The sequence below is a fragment of the Heptranchias perlo genome, chromosome 15, assembly GCF_035084215.1.
Source record: "Heptranchias perlo isolate sHepPer1 chromosome 15, sHepPer1.hap1, whole genome shotgun sequence".
NCBI classification, from domain to species: Eukaryota; Metazoa; Chordata; class Chondrichthyes; order Hexanchiformes; family Hexanchidae; genus Heptranchias; species Heptranchias perlo.
The window spans coordinates 56,507,862-56,526,924 of NC_090339.1; the positions used below are offsets into that span (position 1 = coordinate 56,507,862).

General features: G+C 43.1%; 1 protein-coding gene across 2 annotated transcripts in view; it reads right to left on the reverse strand.

The window, feature by feature from the left end:
• Positions 1-8,519: 8,519 nt before the first annotated feature.
• Positions 8,520-19,063, reverse strand: part of si:zfos-2326c3.2 (mitogen-activated protein kinase kinase kinase kinase 4) — a 255,016-nt gene continuing 244,472 nt past the window's right edge. For both annotated transcript variants that reach the window (XM_067997295.1, XM_067997294.1), the window contains 2 exons: positions 18,206-18,345; positions 8,520-17,221 (listed from right to left, as the gene is read on the reverse strand). In XM_067997295.1, coding sequence (XP_067853396.1) covers positions 17,138-17,221; positions 18,206-18,345 — 224 coding nt within the window. In that variant the 3' untranslated portion in view covers positions 8,520-17,137. The remainder of the gene's footprint in view (positions 17,222-18,205; positions 18,346-19,063) is intronic.

The following is a 19,063-nucleotide window of genomic DNA, read 5'->3' on the forward strand; positions in this document are numbered from 1 at the left end:
GGACAAGAGCAGCAGGTACATGGGAACAACACCACCTGCACGTTCCCCTCCAAGTCACACACCATCCCGACTTGGAAATATATCGCCGTTCCTTCATCGTCCCTGGGTCAAAATCCTGGAACTCCCTTCCTAACAGCACTGTGAGAGCACCGTCACCACACGGACTGCAGCGGTTCAAGAAGTCGGCTCACCGCCACGTTCTCAAGGGCAATTATGGATAGGGCAATAAATGCTGGCCTCGCCAGCGACGCCCACATCCCATGAATGAATAAAAAAACCCAATTGTAACATTTTTTGATCCCACAGGTGCACAGCTGTCCGAGGACGCAGGGGCTGCAGAGGGCGGTGACTTGGGGGATGCAGAAGGTGGTGATGCAATGAGTGGGAGGAGAAGGAGGAGGAACCGGAGGGGGGGGGGGGGGGGGGGGGGGTGGGGGGACACATAGAGGAAGAGGAGGGTGAACACCCTTGGGGGCAGGGCAGGCGAAGCAGCGTTGTCACTCCTGTCCCCACGCAGCTCCTTCAGGTTGCTGATGTGGGAGCGGCACCTGTCTGCGATGAGCCTCACCTCATTCCCTCTCCAACTCCTGGCCCCTCTGGCACTGCGCGAGACACAGGCCGCGCCCCACTCACGGGCAGCTGCCAAGCTGTTGCCGCTGGGCCTATGGGAGGGGACACGATTGATGAGTCCGACCTGTTGGGCGGTGAGGGACCTCTTGGAGTTGAGGGAGATGCATCCCAGTCCCCTGTAAGACGGGGTGCACGTCGGCCCCATGTTGATGACGACTGGGTAGACGACTTCATCAGTTGACAAGTGAGGTGAATGATGGTTGTTGAGAATGACAGGTACCTGGACTCTCTCACCTCCATGAGACAGGAGATCAAGGACATTGGCCGGAACATTTGTGACCAGCTGGCAAATATTGGGCAGAATGTAGGTCACCTTTTCCAGGTTCTTTCACGTGGAGTTGAGATGCAAACAGCAAGTGTGACTGTACTTCCCCTGATGCCCGTGACACTCCACGTGCCCCCTCCCGGTGCGAACACAGTCCAGGCCCAAGAGCCAGCAGCTCGGCCTCCACCAGACGCTACTTCTCCCAATGTCCACTTGGAACAGCATCCCAGCTCCGAGCTCCCTGATTACAGCCAACAGACAAAATGACCCGCATGCATGGAATTTGAGGGTTTTGGTTACCATTATGGCTGCTGACCAGGCCCTGCGGGAATTAGAATGTAGCTGTAGGTCCTCTTTTAACCTTTGACAAAGGCGGCCGATTGCCTCCTTACTAAAGCGTAGTCTCCTCACACACAGCTTTTCCGACATCATCTCAAAAGACAGCCTCTCTCTGTACACTTTCTGGGGTGGGTAATAGTTCCTCCTGACTCTTTGTTCCTTGCACGGCCTTCCGTTCTGTACAGTACATACATAAACAGTGGGATCCCAAGTGGAAAATGCATTTTATTTCCCCTTTTTTTTGTCTCAGGCCTCTTTAAGCACTTCCAGAACTCTTGATGTCACATAAACGTGAAAAAATCTGACACCTGGCTCTCAGATGTTTTGTACAAGTCTCTGACAGCTAAAACGCTCCCTCCGGCTGGTTTAATTAAATATGCGCCAACTTTAAATGGCGGCAAGACAGGCTCATCGCGTCACTTCAGACAAGACACAACTTTTCGGTTATTTTCACAGTAAATTCTGTGCCTTCATTCCCCACAGCTAAGATATAATGGCCTAGATTTTCCAATTGACGGCTACCCAATTAGTTTAAATGAGTTACCATTGGTGTTTAAGTAATGGCGACTGCAAAGCCTAGGCTAATTCTACGACGATTTGCAAAGAACAAAAAATACAGCCACTAATTTATTTTTTAAACTTCATCTATTTCATTTTCTCCTTATTTATTTACCTCTAAGTGCTGTATGTGAAACAATGACTAAATTTTCCATGTAGCACAGTGTATTGGTGACAGAAATACAAATCCTCTCTGGAAGTCAGCAGACCATAATTGGTGCTTGTTGATGAAGCTTTGAAGATCCAGAAGGCTATAATTAAATCTTTATTACATCCTATAAAGCACACATGATCTTTATCTCCCTTGGGTACAGGATCTCCTTCACACATTCCGAAATACGAGCAAGTTTCCTTCTCGTGGTCTCAAAATGATATTGTACAATGTTCTCACCCTGAACAATTAGGACACCCAAAGGTATAAATTAATGATACATCACTCATTTTAATATCCTTTTGTTACAAATGTGTACATTGAAAACAATATAGGCACTCTGTGTTGGTTAAAGTGTTAGCTTGAATGGAGTTCAGTATGTCTTTACCCTGCATAGTTCAAATTTTATATAGTTGGGCTACATTAACAAGAGTGCTTCACAGATCAGTGTTACACAGGTGATGTGACTGCCAGCAATGTAATTCTGTACAACTGTCATTATGTAACAGTTATTTGCATGTATTTTCTTTCATAAACTATCAAAGTGCAAAATGTTAGGACCGTGAATTTAGCTCCAAATTTGTTTTTGGGGAAAAAAATTTCAAACAGCCATGGTAACGGCAACTTAGGTTAAAGGTAAAGATAGGTCTTGAACCTGACAGAATATTTTCAGGTTGCTAGGAAACTGAATGCGCAGCCAATGATAATGTGCGATTCTTTTGCTGAGATTATCATTTTGAAAAGTGTCTCAATGGTGACCTGCCTCGCAATGTAAAACAGTGCTCCTGATTTTTTTTTATTCATTCATGTGATGTGGAAACACGGTAAGGCCAGCATTTATTGCCCATCTCTTATTGCCCTTGAGAAGGCGGCGGTGAGCTGCCTTCTTGAACTGCTGCAGTCCGTGTGGTGAAGGTACGCCCACAGTACTATTAGGCAGGGAGATCCAGGATCTTGACCCAGCAACGATGAAGGAATGGCGATATATTTCCAAGTCAGGATGGTGTGTGACTTGGAGGGGAACGTGCAGGTGGTGTTGTTCCCACGCGCCTGCTGCCGTTGTCCTTCTAGGTGGTAGAGGTCGCGGATTTGGGAGGGGCTGTCGAAAAAGTCTTGGTGAGTTGCTGCAGTGCATCCTGTGGATGGTACACACTCAGCCATGGTGCGGTGGTGGTGGAGAGTGAATGTTTAGGGTGGTGGATGGGGTGCCAATCAAGCGGGCAGCTTTGTCCTGGATGGTGTCGAACTTCTTGAGTGTTGTTGGAGCTGCACTCATCCAGGAAAGTGGAGAGTATTCCATCACACTCCTGACTTGTGCCTTGTAGATGGTGGAAATGCTTTGGGCAGTCAGGAGGTGAGTCACTCGCTGCAGAATACCCAGCCTCTGACCTGCTCTTGTAGCCACAGTATTTATGTGGCTGGTCCAGTTAAGTTTCTGGTCAATGGTTACCCCCAGGATGTTGATGGTGGCGGATTCTCAATGGTAATGTTGTTGAATGTCAAGGGGAGGTGGTCAGACTCTCTCTTGTTGGAGATGGTCATTGCCTGGCACTTGTCTGGCGCAAATGTTACTTGCCAATTATCAGCCCAAGCCTGGATGTTGTCCAGGTCTTGCTGCATGCGGGCTCGGGCAGCTTCATTATTTGAGGGGTTGCGAATGGAACTGAACATCCCCACTTCTGACCTTAAGATGGAGGGAAGGTCATTGATGAAGCAGCTGAAGATGGTTAGGCCTAGGACACTGACCTGAGGAACTCATACAGCGATGTTCTGGGGCTGAGATAATTGGCCTCCAACAACCATTACCATCTTCCTTTGTGCTAGGTATTGGTTGGGATTGACCTGACAATTTATAGTCCTTCATCAATGGTGAATCTTTCAATCATAAATAATAAGAAAGTCTGGAGATCTGTGGAGACACTGAGTACTAATGACGGTCAGTTCCTTATCATATGGATAGGTGTCGCTGTAAGTTTAATAATGGATAATATAGTCACTTTCCACAAACACTATAAAAACAATAAAACGATAGTATGAATTACGAACTCGATAGGAACATTGTCACAAAATGCATCAGTTTACACTGCACTGGGGGGTTCCAGCAGTGGTTTATTTCTCCTTTAAGCCATTGCTGAAATGATTTGCTGACTTCACTGAAAACTGTGCTATTGTGGATGTACGCTATTGTACTGAAAAGTAACCTCCTGATGACATTGTGGCCACTTGCCCTTGTGGCTGGTACATTATCCAGTCAGATGTCATAATGCAGGCCCACAGAATGCGTGTTTGCAACCCCATACGAGTGCCTGATCTCAGCCAGGTTGCACTGGGAGGTGCTGTGCTTTCTCACAAGAATCTGGGAGCTGCTTGCCTGCCTGCCTACCCACCCTTTTGACCAGTAACAGCGTGCGGCATTGAAAACTCAGGAAAGAGGAAGTGCAAAAATACTTCAAAAGTAGAAGCTTGGACCTCCTTCCTACCCCGAGGAATATAAGAAGATGCTAGAAATTACTTTACTTTTCCACAGACTAACTTTGGGTGATGGTGTGAAACAAGTGTTATCGAATTGGCCACCCATTACATGAAGTCAATGGAAAGAACAATCTATCGAGATATATAATGGGTGGCCAGTTTGATATTGCCCAATTTACACTATTATCCAAAGTTAGAATGACCCCCATCATTGGTATCAAACTTGAGGAATGTAAGGAATCTTACAACACCAGGTTATAGTCCAACAGTTGGACTATAACCTGGTGTTGTAAGATTCCTTACATTTGTCAACCCCAGTCCATCACCGGCATCTCCACATCGTATCAAACTTGTACAGAGGCATATTATCACAGATCTCTAAAATGCCACAGTGTCTTCTATTTCTTTCTGCATAATGGTTCCCATTAACGTTTGAAGTACCTTAGCTGAGTGGAAGTGTAAAGGTGGCTGACCTGGTGACCAATCAGTCCTACATTGTAGGGAGAAAGCAAGAAAGGCCCAAGTGACAGTATATATTTCCACATCGTGAATGGTGCCAAGGGCAGTTTAATACATTTTCCTCTCACTCTAGCACATTAAATCTCTCCATTCTAATTAAAGTGGGGTGGGTCTCAGCTGTTTAGTCCACCCACCCGCAAGAAGAGGATTGGTTGTCGTCAAGGAGTTTTGCCTGGAATTAGAACAGTAAGGTTCATTAAACGCAAAGCATGACTCAACAAATCAAACAACATACTGCATGAATAAATGAATAGACAGGCTATAAATAAATCAGATGACACCTCTACAACAGGGGTCATCATTTCTGAAAGCTTTGTTTTCAACATTAGGTAGATTTCTTTTGTAGAGGGTGACAACAATAATTTCTCATTGCGGAGGAAAAACTAATGTAATTAATGCAGTAAAACTGATTTAAAAGCTGACAATTCACTCATGTCCAGCTCTATCCCAGAATATTGATCTAGTATCCTAGGTAGGTGCAGGAGCTTTAAAATGCATGTGCACCTGCTGTATAAGTAGAGTTATCTTCCATGAGTTACAGACACGGTTGAATGCACCCTTTCGTCCTAAAAGTGCACAATCTTTTTTGCGCAATTCCGACAGGGAAGGGGATGGTTGCAAGATGGGACGAAGCCTGGATCTTCCATGTTTACGCCCCATCTGCTCTGCACAGGAGGTCCCAATCTGAGGTCGGGACAGGACTTCCGCCATCTCTCCCCCTTATGCCCTGGCAGCAGGTTGGGGGCATTCCTAAGTTTTCTCGGGAATACCGCCAGATACGGCCCGATTTTGACCCAGCAGGATGACATAATTTAACCCAAACTAAACATGAACACAATGAACCATGAAATATTACACAATTAACCACACATCTGTCCATTTACTACTACTGACTATATTCTGTCATACTCCCAAGATACGGCAACCATTCCCTCTATCCAGTATTAAAATCTGATGTATGAAAACTGATGAGCCTTCAAATATCCTTTACCAAAGCTCCTAACTACTGATTGCAACCTTCACTCATGCTCTTAAAAATCATTCCAAACTCCATCTCATCCTTTTGTGCACCATATATTAATTTTGTAAAGTTTCTTATTGGTCAAGACCAATGTGTTACGAACTGTCCTTGCAATGAGACGAGTGTCATTGCAGGGATGTTGTTGCTGCATATATTTTTTGACCGGTCTCACGAGTTTTGCAAGCAAATAATCATTTTTTCCCCTCTATGCTCATTTTAGCTAATATTGTGCAACACATGTTATTTAAACAACTTGCATTTATATAGTATTGTAAAGTAGTGAACATCCCAAGGCGCTTGCAGCCATCAAACTTTATGCAGCAACAACACCTTATTATTGTCAAACCCCAATAGGATTTGTATACGCACAGTGTTTTTCTAAATGACTGCACCATTAATCAGTAAATGAATGAAGTCAGTGCTGAACCAATGTTCAGTTTCAGTGAAGTGCAGGATGCGTGTCCTCACACCATTGATATCATGCCCCTTCTCATTGGGTTGTGACTCCAGGACTGATAGGAATCCAGGCTGAAAAGCATTGGACCATAGTAAAAGTACGTAAGCTGCACCTCACTACTGCAAAAACCTAATTATTCTCATTTGGGATATTCTAGGAAAAATATTTTGTTGAACTGGCTTCCTTGGCTCTTCTTTAGAGATTACATTTTGATATTATTGAAAAATATTGTGACAACTCTTATGAACCTGCAACTTTAAAGATTTAATTCCAACCCAGACTATCTGAAGTGACAACATTTGGTTTTGATCTATTTCATGCAAATACATTTTTGTTCTGCACCTCAAAAGCTAATTTGGCTAAAGCTTCATTGTGATAGGGAACAGGATGTCAACCTCTCTCCTAACTGGAGCCACAAGGAAAACTAACTCCTTGCAGAAATCACTGCTGACTGAATAGAGAATTGGCCTTGACATTATAGGGCAAAGAAGAAGAACTTGCATTTCTATAGCGCCTTTCACAACCTCAGGAAGTCCCAAAGCGCTTTACAGCCAATGAAGCACTTTTGAAGTGTAGTCACTGTTGTAATGTAGGAAATGTAGCAGCCAACTTGCACACAGCAAGGCCCCATAAACAGCAATGTGATAATGAGCAGGTATTCTGTTTTAGTGGCGTTGGTTGAGGGGTAAATATTGGCCAGGACACCAGGAAGAACTCAACTGCTCTTCTTCGAAGTAGTGTAGTAGGATCTTTTACATCCACCCGAGAGGGCAGACGGGGCCTTGGTTTAATGTCACATCTAAAAGACTGCACCTCTGACAGTGCAGCTCCCTCAGTACTGGAGTGTCAGTCTAGATTTCATGCTTAAGACTTGGGAGTGGGACCTGAACCCAATCGTGGCTCTACCTGGCTAGCAAAGCTACAGCGTTGAAATGTTGGCCTTTCTGCTAAAAATATACTGGCTTCAACTGATTTGCTCTTGTGCAGTGTTGTATATAAATGGGTTTTTGCAGAACCAAATTGTTCACCTTGTGCTTATGGGTAAATGATAACAGATAGCAGTGTTAAAACTAATGGATACATAATCATAGGGCTGTGTCAACAGTACAATGCCAGACATCTCCCTTCACCCATTCATTATTAATAACTGGTGTTATTTAAACTAGGCATCTCTTAATTTTCATGTGTTATCAGTATCTGCTTTTTCCAGTGATCTACCTCTACTATCCTTAAATTCAAAATATACTGTAGAAAAATAAAACAAAGATATAAAGGACATTAAATACTTCAACTGAGATAAGAAATATAAGGGGTAACTTTGACTTTGGGCACTAGTGTAAAACGGGGAATATGGGATCAGCTGCCTATTATACATCTCTCCCGGAAGAGATGTACAACAGGCGGCGGATCCAATATTGCCCATTTTACTCTTTTGCCCTAAGTCAAAATTCCCCCCATATTCTCTTTTTGGTGCCCTTGCACTTTTACAGATGATCAATGCTGTGTCTTCCGGATCACCTGCTTATTCCTTGCTTTATTTTTTTGAGAAGATAGGGTGGGAGCTCAGCTAATAGGGGTTCTTCGACAGATATAAAAACTGGCTGCTTCACCCTGAGAGGGAGAACTTCCAGCAATGTCCTCTGGCGAGGTTTGACGTGGCATCGTGAATTGACAGCTAAGGCTGCACAGATCTACAATTTGTGCTGGAATGTTGGATTCTCACCAAGCACAAACCTGAATCCCAGTCTAGTCCTCAAGCTCAAACTTCTCTGACAAGGTGAGTTTGATTGGATTATTGTGGAAAATTGGTTGGGAGGTATGAGAATCCCTTCCCACAATGCTTCACTTAATGAGCAACAATGGAGATGTTCTGAAGCAAGGAGTTCATGGAATCACAGAGAGGGGGAAACAAAATGAATAGAAAAACCAGGGCAATGTTACATCTGAAATCTTATTACAGCCTGGTCTGCCTTTTGATAGACATTACGATAGAACAGGATTTCCATTCTCTGGAGAGGGTTGCTGCGGAAAAATAAAGTATCCTTTCTATAGGGCTAGATGGACATAATTTTAAAACTGTCAACATTGATACCATCACAAGCATCTCTTTGAAATTTATCCCATTTATGTTTATTCAAGTAAATTTAGTTCAAGAAAATAACAAAAAGCAGTCACATTCATTTAAGATGAATGTTCAATGAGAATACAAAGTACTTTTCGCGCATCTTGGATCATTTTAATCAGGAACGAGCGGATGGTCATAGTTTGTCGAAGGATATGTTGTTCTATCTCATGTAACATACAATATATTACCAGGGCTGTCGATTAAATAAGTTAAATTGCATTTTTATTACACAGCATTGTGGGAATATTAGTGGTATTTACAAGTTAAATTCCATCACTCTATGCATAGATATGTGGAAAGTGTACATTGGTGGTTTTACTGTTACATATTTATTATGTAGTTGATTTTACCGCTTACCTTCTTTTAAAGCCCAGGATACACAGGAACATGGCACGGTGGATGTTTCAAGATGTAGATAGATTGGTGGATACAACATACAGCTGTGTTGGGGAGTCAGGATGACCATATGGTTAGGTGGTGTTAGGGGGGGGGGGTTGATCCTGGGTGGGGGAATGGGGTGCTGGAAGGATGGTCTTGAGGTGTGGAAGCAGCGGGAGAACACCTTTTAAAAATGCTTAACCAACTTAACTCCAATTTCAGGCCATCACTGGAAACCCAACATTTCTATACGCGGAGGCAGGATTCCAAGGAAGCTGGAGAACTCCTTCTTATTTCCGTGGACTGGGGGTCAGGTCAGTACATCACTTCTGGGAACAGCCCAGTGGAGGCTTGGTGTGGTGGTGGAGGATGTGCAAGAGGGGTTAAGACACTGAATAAGCTTCTGGCAAGAAGGACAGTGACACCTACCTTGGAAATGAGAACTGGGTAGTCTCAGTCAAATGATAAATGTGGATAGGCAGATAATGTAGGTGTGACAGAAATAGGTATGACAGAAAGGTGTTGCAGAAAGTATGTATGACATTTTTAGCAATGTGTACATACAAAATACTTTTAATATATAATAGATATTGGGAAGATTTAATATTTGAGAACTTAAATCAAAGTCTTGGTTCTTAAAGAAACACTTCCTCTTAAGTTGAGTCACTTAATATTCTATAACACCATTACAGTATGAGTCCAACATTTAAACTAGTAAAGCAGGAACATCCTAATCATGGCCAATGTATCATACATGGCACACAAACCCTGGAAACTCATCTCTATTTCTACTTTTGTTTCTTACTGGTTTGTTCTGCTTAAAATCTGTGGCCACATGGTGACTTGAAAAGGCCTGTTCTTAGCACGTTTGCCTTACAGGTGAATAAATCCCAACACCAAGGTCTGCAGCTTGAGATAGATGCACATTAATGAGAACAATAATCTAAACATTCCATATGGTGCATGAGACTCTACGATATGCATCTAAGCAGTCCACAAAGAAAAATCTCGAACCCCTATGGATTAGAGTAAAAGAAATCTCGTATTGAAGTTATTCTTATTATTACATTCCTCACCCCTCTCTCTGTTTAATAATATCACCTTTCCAGCCATTTCCCATTCTTTTGATTACACTACTATACACTCAATGCCCCCAATGCTGTAATCTGGTCCATCACGTCAACCCAGGCAACCAAATTGAGTGAACACAGAGTGCAACGATGGGAGGAATAAGAAATAGTCACGAGGTAGTCACAGTAACTGAAAGAACAACAACAGTGACTTGTATTTACATAGCGCCTTTAACGTAGGAAAACATCCCACAGATCTTCAGAGAGGCGTAAAATGAAAAGGAGAACAAGCAATGGAAAGAATAACATCAGCCCTGAGGTTTAGGTCTCTCTTAAGCATTGGAACAAACGGGAAATGAGATGGCTATTCTCAGTGTCCTACTGGTTTTATTGTAAAAGTACTGTGATTCTTTCTAATTATTGGCCCAGTGATTCTAAATGTTACAAAGAATTCAGGTGCTCAGTCACAGATAGAGAATTAAAAAAATCCCTAATTGCTAACTTGCGATGTTGGCTGTCAACAATGAGAAAAATCTTTGTAATTTTTCCTGTTCCTTTAAAGTGCTTTCACAACTTTTCTTTAAGCTCTTGTAGAAGTGGTGTTTCACTAAAACCCTTCATTTTCAAAAGAAAACATTTTTGTTAGGTTCTCACTTGAAGATAAGTTTCAGGTATTTAAAGAACTAGAAATAGGCAGAAAACATTTTTAAAAACCACCTTTGACAGTAAAGTGCCTATCAAACGGTTGTTGGGAATTGTTGGCTTGTAAGCCAAAAATTCTGGTTGGCATAAGAAGCAGATGCCTTGAAGTTCAAGTCACCAATGATCATGTTTGCAGTGCACAAACAATCCACTAAACGCAGTGGATTTTTTAATACATTTAACAATTTCAATTATATTTAAAACATTCATAAAAAAGGTATTTAAAAATAGTATGCTTGGTCCATGCAGATTGATTTATTATTTCCCAATGAATCATAGGCCTCGAAATTCCTGGGGCTGTAGGGTCGATTTCTGCCTGGGGAGTGGGCCTGGAGAATGGGGTGGAACCAGATTCTGCCCCATTTAGACCGGACCGTTGTATTCAGTCTGGGGAGTGGGGCATGGCTGGATCGTCCAGCCCCCACAATATTAAGGGGGGTGGTTTGGGGAGGGGGGAGGGGGGGGGGGGGGGGGGAGTTCCTGGGCTGTGGTGGGTTTTTCCTCCCTTTCTGCCTTTGAATGACTCACTCCAGTTGAGACCTGGCGCGAGTCCCTTCGAGGCCTTCTGAAGGCCCCAAACCATCAGTAGAATAAGGTAATTGATCCTGGAGGGGATTGATTACCGTCTCTTGTGGCAGAATGGCTCCAGTGGGAGATTAATTTATTGTTATCGCAGATGTGCCCTTGCAGATGACGGTGGCCAACCTTAGCTATGCGACTTTGTCCCTGGGATTTGGGATGGGGTGTCTAACCTGGGGCCTGGGCATGACCACCGCCACACTTAGCTCAGTGGAGTGGGCTCCCCAGGAATTTTGGGGCCATACTCACTGGATGGAAAATCTAGCCTGCTGCATAATTAAGAGATATTAGCCCAGAAATTGAGATTAGGCAGGTGTTTAATGAACTGGTCCACATTCCTTCATCTGCTACTTAAATGCAGGCAATAGCTGATTTATTTTAAATGGTTTATGCCTCCACCAAAATACCAGACAAAGGAATGTCATGAAAGTGTTCAGTCGCTAATAGTTTCAAGTCTATCACTAACTAGTGGAATGTTGAATCTGATAACCTTGATGGTTTTTAGTATCAGCTGTATAACCTAAAGCTGCAGTATCCCTATTTGTAGACTGTTTCAAAACAATCAGCGATTCTGCAACCCAATGAACAAATATTATCTTTTCCCATTGTTATCTTATGTGTGGTTACAATGTTTTTGAAAAATAAATAAAATTGACATTTAACTTGATAATTCTACAGAAAAACAGGCCCACGTGTTTCTCAAAACGTCCTTGCACTAGGTCCTAAACAGATTTTATGACAATGGAAGTCTTTGGAAATGAAAATTGGGAGAGATGCATAACGGACGTTTGAATTGATATCGGCCATTTTACACTGTCGCCCAAAGTCAAAATTACCCCCACTCACTTCGGATCTAGTCTGCATTTTCAAAGGTTTCTCTGCTTGGATTGGTTACATTTAAAAAACGGTGTTCTGGAGCTTAATCCCAAAGTTAGGATTTGGAGTCTCTCCTCCTCCCAGTACAGTTCGGAGTATTACATAGATTAATCATTTAAATATTCTGATTGGCTAGCCAACAGACTCTCCTGCATCCCAAAGATTTGACCTGAACTTAAAACACAATTTTGAAAACGCCCCATTCATTTGAGCCAATCGCTCAGCCCCAAGCTGATTAAAGCAATCGGTGAAATCAACTCTTGTTCCTGTTTTATTACAGAACCAGTTAGAGACTGGACTCTGCCTGCAATTTACTGACAATTAGGAGAGTGGGCAGGTGCATGGTGACATGGATAACTGTAAAGTAGTACATCTAGGGAAAGAAGAACAGTGAGTAGAAATGGAAAATTACTCAACGGAGTAGAGGTAGAGAGAGATCTAGCACCTAAAGCTGATCTTTAAAAGCAGATATGGAAAAATTCATAAGAGCAAACAGAATTCAAGGTTTTATATACAAGGCATTGGACACAGCAAGGCAATTAAGACATATTTGGAGGACTGTGTGCAGTTTTGTTCACCCCAGTATAGAAAGCATATTGGAGTCATGGGGAAGGTGTCACATAGATGTAGTTATTAGGAGAGACTTGAAAAGCGAACACTGTATTCATTGGAGAAGAGAAGGCCATGGGGAGATCTAATGAAAGGGTTTGAGAAGGTAAAGATTATTTCCACTGATTGGTGCATCAGAAATAAGGAGACATACATTTAGAATAAGTACTAGAAGCATAAAAGAGATGAGAATATTTTTTTCACCTTAGAATGTGGAATTCATCACCACAAGTGCCAATTGAAGTTTAGTCAATCACAACATTTATGAGGAATTAGATAAATATTTGAAGAAAAATATTAAAGTTTGAAAAAGAGTAGAGAAGTGGGATTACTGTGGACAGCTCAAACGTGGAACCAGCACTGGTACAAGCACAATGGGCATGATTTTAGCCCGGGGGCGGGGGTGGAATTCCTGACGGGAAACCTGGAAGCACAGGTTTACCAGGCGTCCTTATGATTTTGTGTAAGGATTTGCCTGATTGACAGGCTGGCTCTCAGTCGGACAGGAGAAGAGCCAGGAAGAGGATGTGATCAGGTAAGTGTTAGATTGGGGGATGGGTCATCAGGAGAGGGGGGTCATCGGGGGGCCAGTCATCCGGGGGCTCATTCATCGGGGAGGGGGGGAGTGTCGGGGGTCATTGCGGGGTCGGAGATCGTAGGGCAGGGGTCGGAGATCGTATGGGGGTGGAGATCGTGGGGGGGTATTGGAGATCGTAGGGCAGGGGTCGTAGATCGTGGGGCGGTGTTGGAGATCGCAGTGGGGGGGGGGCAGAGTTGCTGCAGGTAGGCTTGTTGGGCCTGGTGGAAGCACTCCTGCTCCTCCTGGCCCACCAGCTGTGCTACAAAGGCACTTAACTGCAGTTTCGGGCCTTCTCGCCTCCTCTCACATGGCATGAAGGAGAAGGCCTGGGAATCCCGGCCCCCAAAGGCTAAAATCAAAAAAGCTTTAAAAATGGAGGCCTGCAGCTTCCTTAAAAGCTTTTAATGCCCGACCTGCCTCCTGAGAGCGGGTTGGTCACCCGGCCCTTGTCCCGTCCCCGTGAAAACTGGATGGTGGGTTTAGATTTTTGCGATTGTTACTGCCCCCCCCCGACCCCAAACCACCTGTTTTTCCAGTCTAAACTCACGCCCGATGGGTCTAACAGCCATCTTCTATAGGAGTACAGCCAAGTTTGACAGTTGTGGTATAGAATTATTAGTTCCTCCTGTGACATTGAAAGAGATAGCCAGGATATCAGCGTCCACAGAGTGAACAGTGAATTAGTGCTTCTGTGTCTAAACAGATTTCTCCTCTCACCCCTCCTGCATTTCTTGATGCCTTTTCCAGCATACACTCAAGTGGGAATTCACCAATAGCAGCATGAAGCTGTGAATACATTGTGATCTAAAGATATATATTAGATCATTAGTCTGACTGTATTACTCCTCATATTTTATTCTCTCTGGTTTCTTTATCTTTCTCTGCTAGTTTGCTCTCTCAACTCATTTTCCTTTATCTCTCTGCCTCACTTGCTGATTTCTTTGTCTCACTTTGCTGGTTTGTCTCCCTGATCTTTCTTTTTTTCCTCTTCCTTTGCTCATTTCCCTTTCTGCTCATTTCTTTCTCTTTGTTTTTCTCTCTGCTACTTTCTGTCTTTGTTTCTCTCTCTCTGCTCGCGTCCTTCTCTCTCTCTGCTCGCGTCCTTCTCTCTCTCTGCTCGCGTCCTTCTCTCTCTCTGCTCGCGTCCTTCTCCCCCAACTTGCTTCTTTCTGTTTTTTCTTGTTCTTTCTCTCTCTCTGCTTCTTTCTCTCTCTCTGCTCGCGCTCTCTCTTTTCTTTCTCTGCCCCTTTGCTCATTTCCCTCTCTCTTTTGCTTATTTCCATCTCTTGCTTCGTGCTCTTTTTCTCAAGGGAGTGTTAGAAACAACTCCATGAATTTTAGATGTGTGGTGAAAAAAACTGAGGGCAGGGGGAAATGGGGAGGAGATATCACAGGTTGTATGTGACTGGCTAATCAGGTCAAGATAGCTGTTGAAAAGTGACAGCGTTTCTCATGGGGATCAGAAGCAGGGAAAGAAATGAAACAGCAGACAGACAAAAAGCCAACACACTGAAGGAAGGGCCTCAAACTGAAACATTAACCTTTTTTAGATACTGAGAGATCTGCTATATATTTTCAGTATTTTCTGCTTTTAAAGCTAGCATGGAATGGCTAACAAGATTTTCGGAGGTTTTGTTTTAAGAAAAAGGAGCATTAGATGTCAATTTTTTTTCTGAGATTCTTGGACAATCTCAGCAACAAAATTAGAACTTGTGATCCTCTCGATAAAGCAGGCAGGAATAATAGTACAGGGAATCCTTGGAAGGTATGGGGTTTGCTATTGCTAGTCCTGTCCATTGGAATGTGCGAATCCTACTTTCCCATCTATATGGTCATCCCTCTAGCATTGGGAGCACCGCAGAAATTGCGACAAAACTTATAAAAACCCGACTTTGATCGTTGTTATCGGTGCATTACCAGAACACTTAGCATTGAAAGGGGACTAATATCTGTTCAGAGACGTATCTGTCAAATACATCTTCAAGGGCACTGATTATCCTTGTACAGCCCATCAAAAGGGGTCACAGCAGCTGAAGAGCAGAATCCCTTTTCAAAAAAGCTCACTTGTCTCTTTAATTTGATTTTTTCCTCTCCTAATAAGGACTTAAGACACTATTGTGCATCACTGCCTTCTGTGTCTATGTACTTGATGAAGTATAAGAAAATATATCAAGGGTGCATAATGATTCTTGAACAGCGGGTAGATAATTTGCTCGACTATACTCAGAGAGGAAGTGTTGATCGGGTTTAGATGGAATGAATGTCTCTCGTAGTATTGCAAAGGGGAGTTAGCAGTGAATTCTTCTGCACGCTTCAAAAGACTTCACCAGCCCCACAGCCAAGCTTTTATCATTCACGTTTTCTGTAATCTCTTACAATGGAGAATTTGCACAGAAATCGAGCTCCAATTTAAATGCTGAGGGAAAATGAGAGAGAAATGTGGATGTGGCTGAAATACTGAAACTTTTTCAAAAACACTGATGCAGATTTGCACCTGTCGCCTGGGTGCAAAGCTGAGGTTTGGGATCGACAACTCGTTATTGAGACCACCTGATTTTAATTTCCACTGACTGATCCATAAAATGTTAAAAGGATTTGATCGGGTAGATACGGAGAAACTATATCCTCTGGTGGGGGAACCAAGAACAAGGGGACGTAATCTGAAAATTAGAGCTAGGCCATTCATAGAATCATAGAATGGTTACGGCTCAGAAGGAGGCCATTCGGCCCATTGAGCCTGTGCCGGCTCTCTGCAAGAGCAATCCAGCTAGTCCCACTCCCCTGCTCTTTCCCCATAGCCCTGCACATTTTTCTCCTTCAGGTACCTATCCAATTCTTTTTTGAAAGCCACAGTTGACCCTGCTTCCACCACCCTTTCAGGAACGAAATCAGGAAGCATTTTTTCCACACAAAGTGTAGCAGAAATTTGGAACTCTCTCCCCCAAAAGGCTGTGGATGCCGGGGGACAATTGGAGCTTTCAAGGCTGAGATCGATAGATTTTTATTAGGTAAGGGTATCGAGGGATATAGAGCAAAGGTGGGTAAATGGAGCTGAGGTGCAGATCAGCCATGATCTAGATGAATGATGAGGGGCTGAATGGCCTTCTTCTGTTCCTAATGTTCCTATGCCAGTTTTGCACCCAGGCGGCAAGTTGAAAATCTACCTCACTGAATTCTAGTGACCGCCTGGTAGCGATTGACCGACCTGCTTAAAAGTCATCCAAAGCCAGGCGACCGCAGTGCTCTGAATATCAGAACGGTCAGAAAGCCACTTTGAAAAGGGATGTTGCTCGAGAATTATTTTCACGCAAAATACAGTACATCATTGCCTTAATAATAGTGCTACTGACATAAAACCCATTCAAAATACCGCATATACAAAATACCAGGGTAAAATGCTGAAAGTTTTCACTTGTAGAGCAACTAAACTGTAAAGACGTGATTGTGCAAAAGACCTTGTACACATGTACGTGTGCAAACAGCTGGCACACTGAGCTACTTTTTTGCTTAACAGTACTGTAATACATTTTCTATATGCTACAACAACCCTAACTTGTATTTATTTATATATATACACACACACATATATATATAAATAAATCAGTAGAATTACTGCAACCACTTTTAGTCACTGGGGAAACAGATGGCAGCCCAGCTGTGGCATCAGTTGTAGATGGAAGGTCAGCTCTTGCCTAACATTGCCACGATTAGTCAAGAGCAGTTTATGCCAACGCGGTGTGAGTACTTGGAGATGGTCACTTCAGGACGACCCAACCTTCAGAGAGTGTTTTCAAGATTCCCGGAGGCTACCAGTTCAGGAGAGTGTTCTGACCAAGTGTCATAAAATAAATCTGACTGCTTCCACCAGACTGGGCCGAGGCAAAGAATACCTAAAAGGGAAGAAATAAGTGAGTGTGTTAATGATCTGAGCCAGTAAAGCAGCTAAGCTACTCTTAATAGAGATCACATTCTTGAATAATTAGGATTACTGCACTGGTACATAAACTGGTACAAGATCACCATGTTGTGTATCAACTTCACTTGCTACTCATCCTTACTCCATTTTACGTCATAATTTAATCATCTGGGCTTAGTTAATTGAATTGTCAAATGCCACAGACCGCCAGTTATAGTATTGTTGCCGCAAATATCTTATAATATCTGGATATTTACATCAGGTTTCTTTACTATGTTAAAGGCATTATATATATTGTGTTTGTTGTAAATTATATCCTATCTCTGTAAGACAGAAAGAAAAAACTTGCATTTACATCAAGCCTTTCATGTCCGCAGGACGTTCCAAAGTCACTGTTATGTAGGTAAATGTAACAGCCGATTTGTACACATCCAGGCTTCACACCAGCAACGAAATAACTGGCCAGTTAACCTGTTTGTGGAGGTGTTGGTTGAGGGAATGTTGGCCAAGACACCAGAAAACTCCTCTGCTCTTCTTCGAACTGCACCATGGGATCTTTTATATCCACCTGAACAGGGGCTGCAGTTTAACCTCTCACCTGAATGACATCCCCTCTGACAATGCAGCACCCTCTCAGTGCTGCACGGCCGAGATCATGTGCTCAAGTCCCTGGTACGGAACCCGAGCCCACAACGTGATAATTCAGAGGCCACTCAACCAGGCTGACAATTGATAGTAGATAGAAGGAATTACTTGATCAATGCTTAGAAAATGGGGAAAAAAAAGTTAAGAACACAGTTGAGCCCCTCCTGAGAATTCAGCGATTCTCCAGTAAAGTGTTCATGAAGTACCAATGATCAGACTAATGAACTGAAAACAACTCTGGCACTGAGAGTTTATCGACCAGCATGACAAACGCTTACACATTAAACTAAAACTCTTGTTTCTCGTTGCCCACCTTGTCATTCCTTTCACACAGGAATTTCAGTTTCTGTGCTTTCTTGTGCATAAATACTCCATCAAGATGTCCAGACTCCACGGAACGAAGCTCGATTGCCTTCTCTCCCCAACCCATTATTTGATTTGATTGGATATATGCTACAAAAAAAAAGCAAAAGATTCAATCCCTGGTGCTGTCCAGACCATCAGGATACTTTTTCCCCCATAGTTTTAAAATAATTAATTTTCCTCCATTTTTCTTCACTTGTTTCTTGAAGGCACTGATTCATATTTGTGGGGGGGTGGGTGGTGGACAGTACCAGGGGAGCTGGTCACCCTCAGTACCTTACACAAATGGTCACTTTTCATGTGTGAGCCTAGACAGTGAGTCTTGGCACATTATTTGACCAAGGGGTCAGCCTGATGTTATTCTCATCAGATGTGCACACACCCACAAATTCTATCGAGCGCCACTGGATAGCAAACAGAAGCAAAGACCCAGACTACATTTCCTCTTCCTAATCTGGGAGGGTTGAAGCCAAGTGCAGCAGACCAACTGCAATCTAGCTGAGATCAGCCATCTAGGCATAGAGTGGGAATCAAATCTAGGTCCTTCTGATCTGTACGGCTCATTTACGCATTGCACTTGCCAATTGCTTAGAACTTGTCCTTCAATGATTGTGGCTAATGGTACTTTGGCCATTGACCTTTGGTGATCTTTGTCAACTAATGAGGGATCTCCTGTAGTGCTGCTCTAAGGTAGTCTAGGTTCTGGAGCACCGTTGTGATGTTTAACTGCGAATCTGGCCTGTCTCTTTAAGGCCAATGTTCAAGTACACTGTGTGGGGAAATGATCTAAATGGGCAAATCCAGGTAA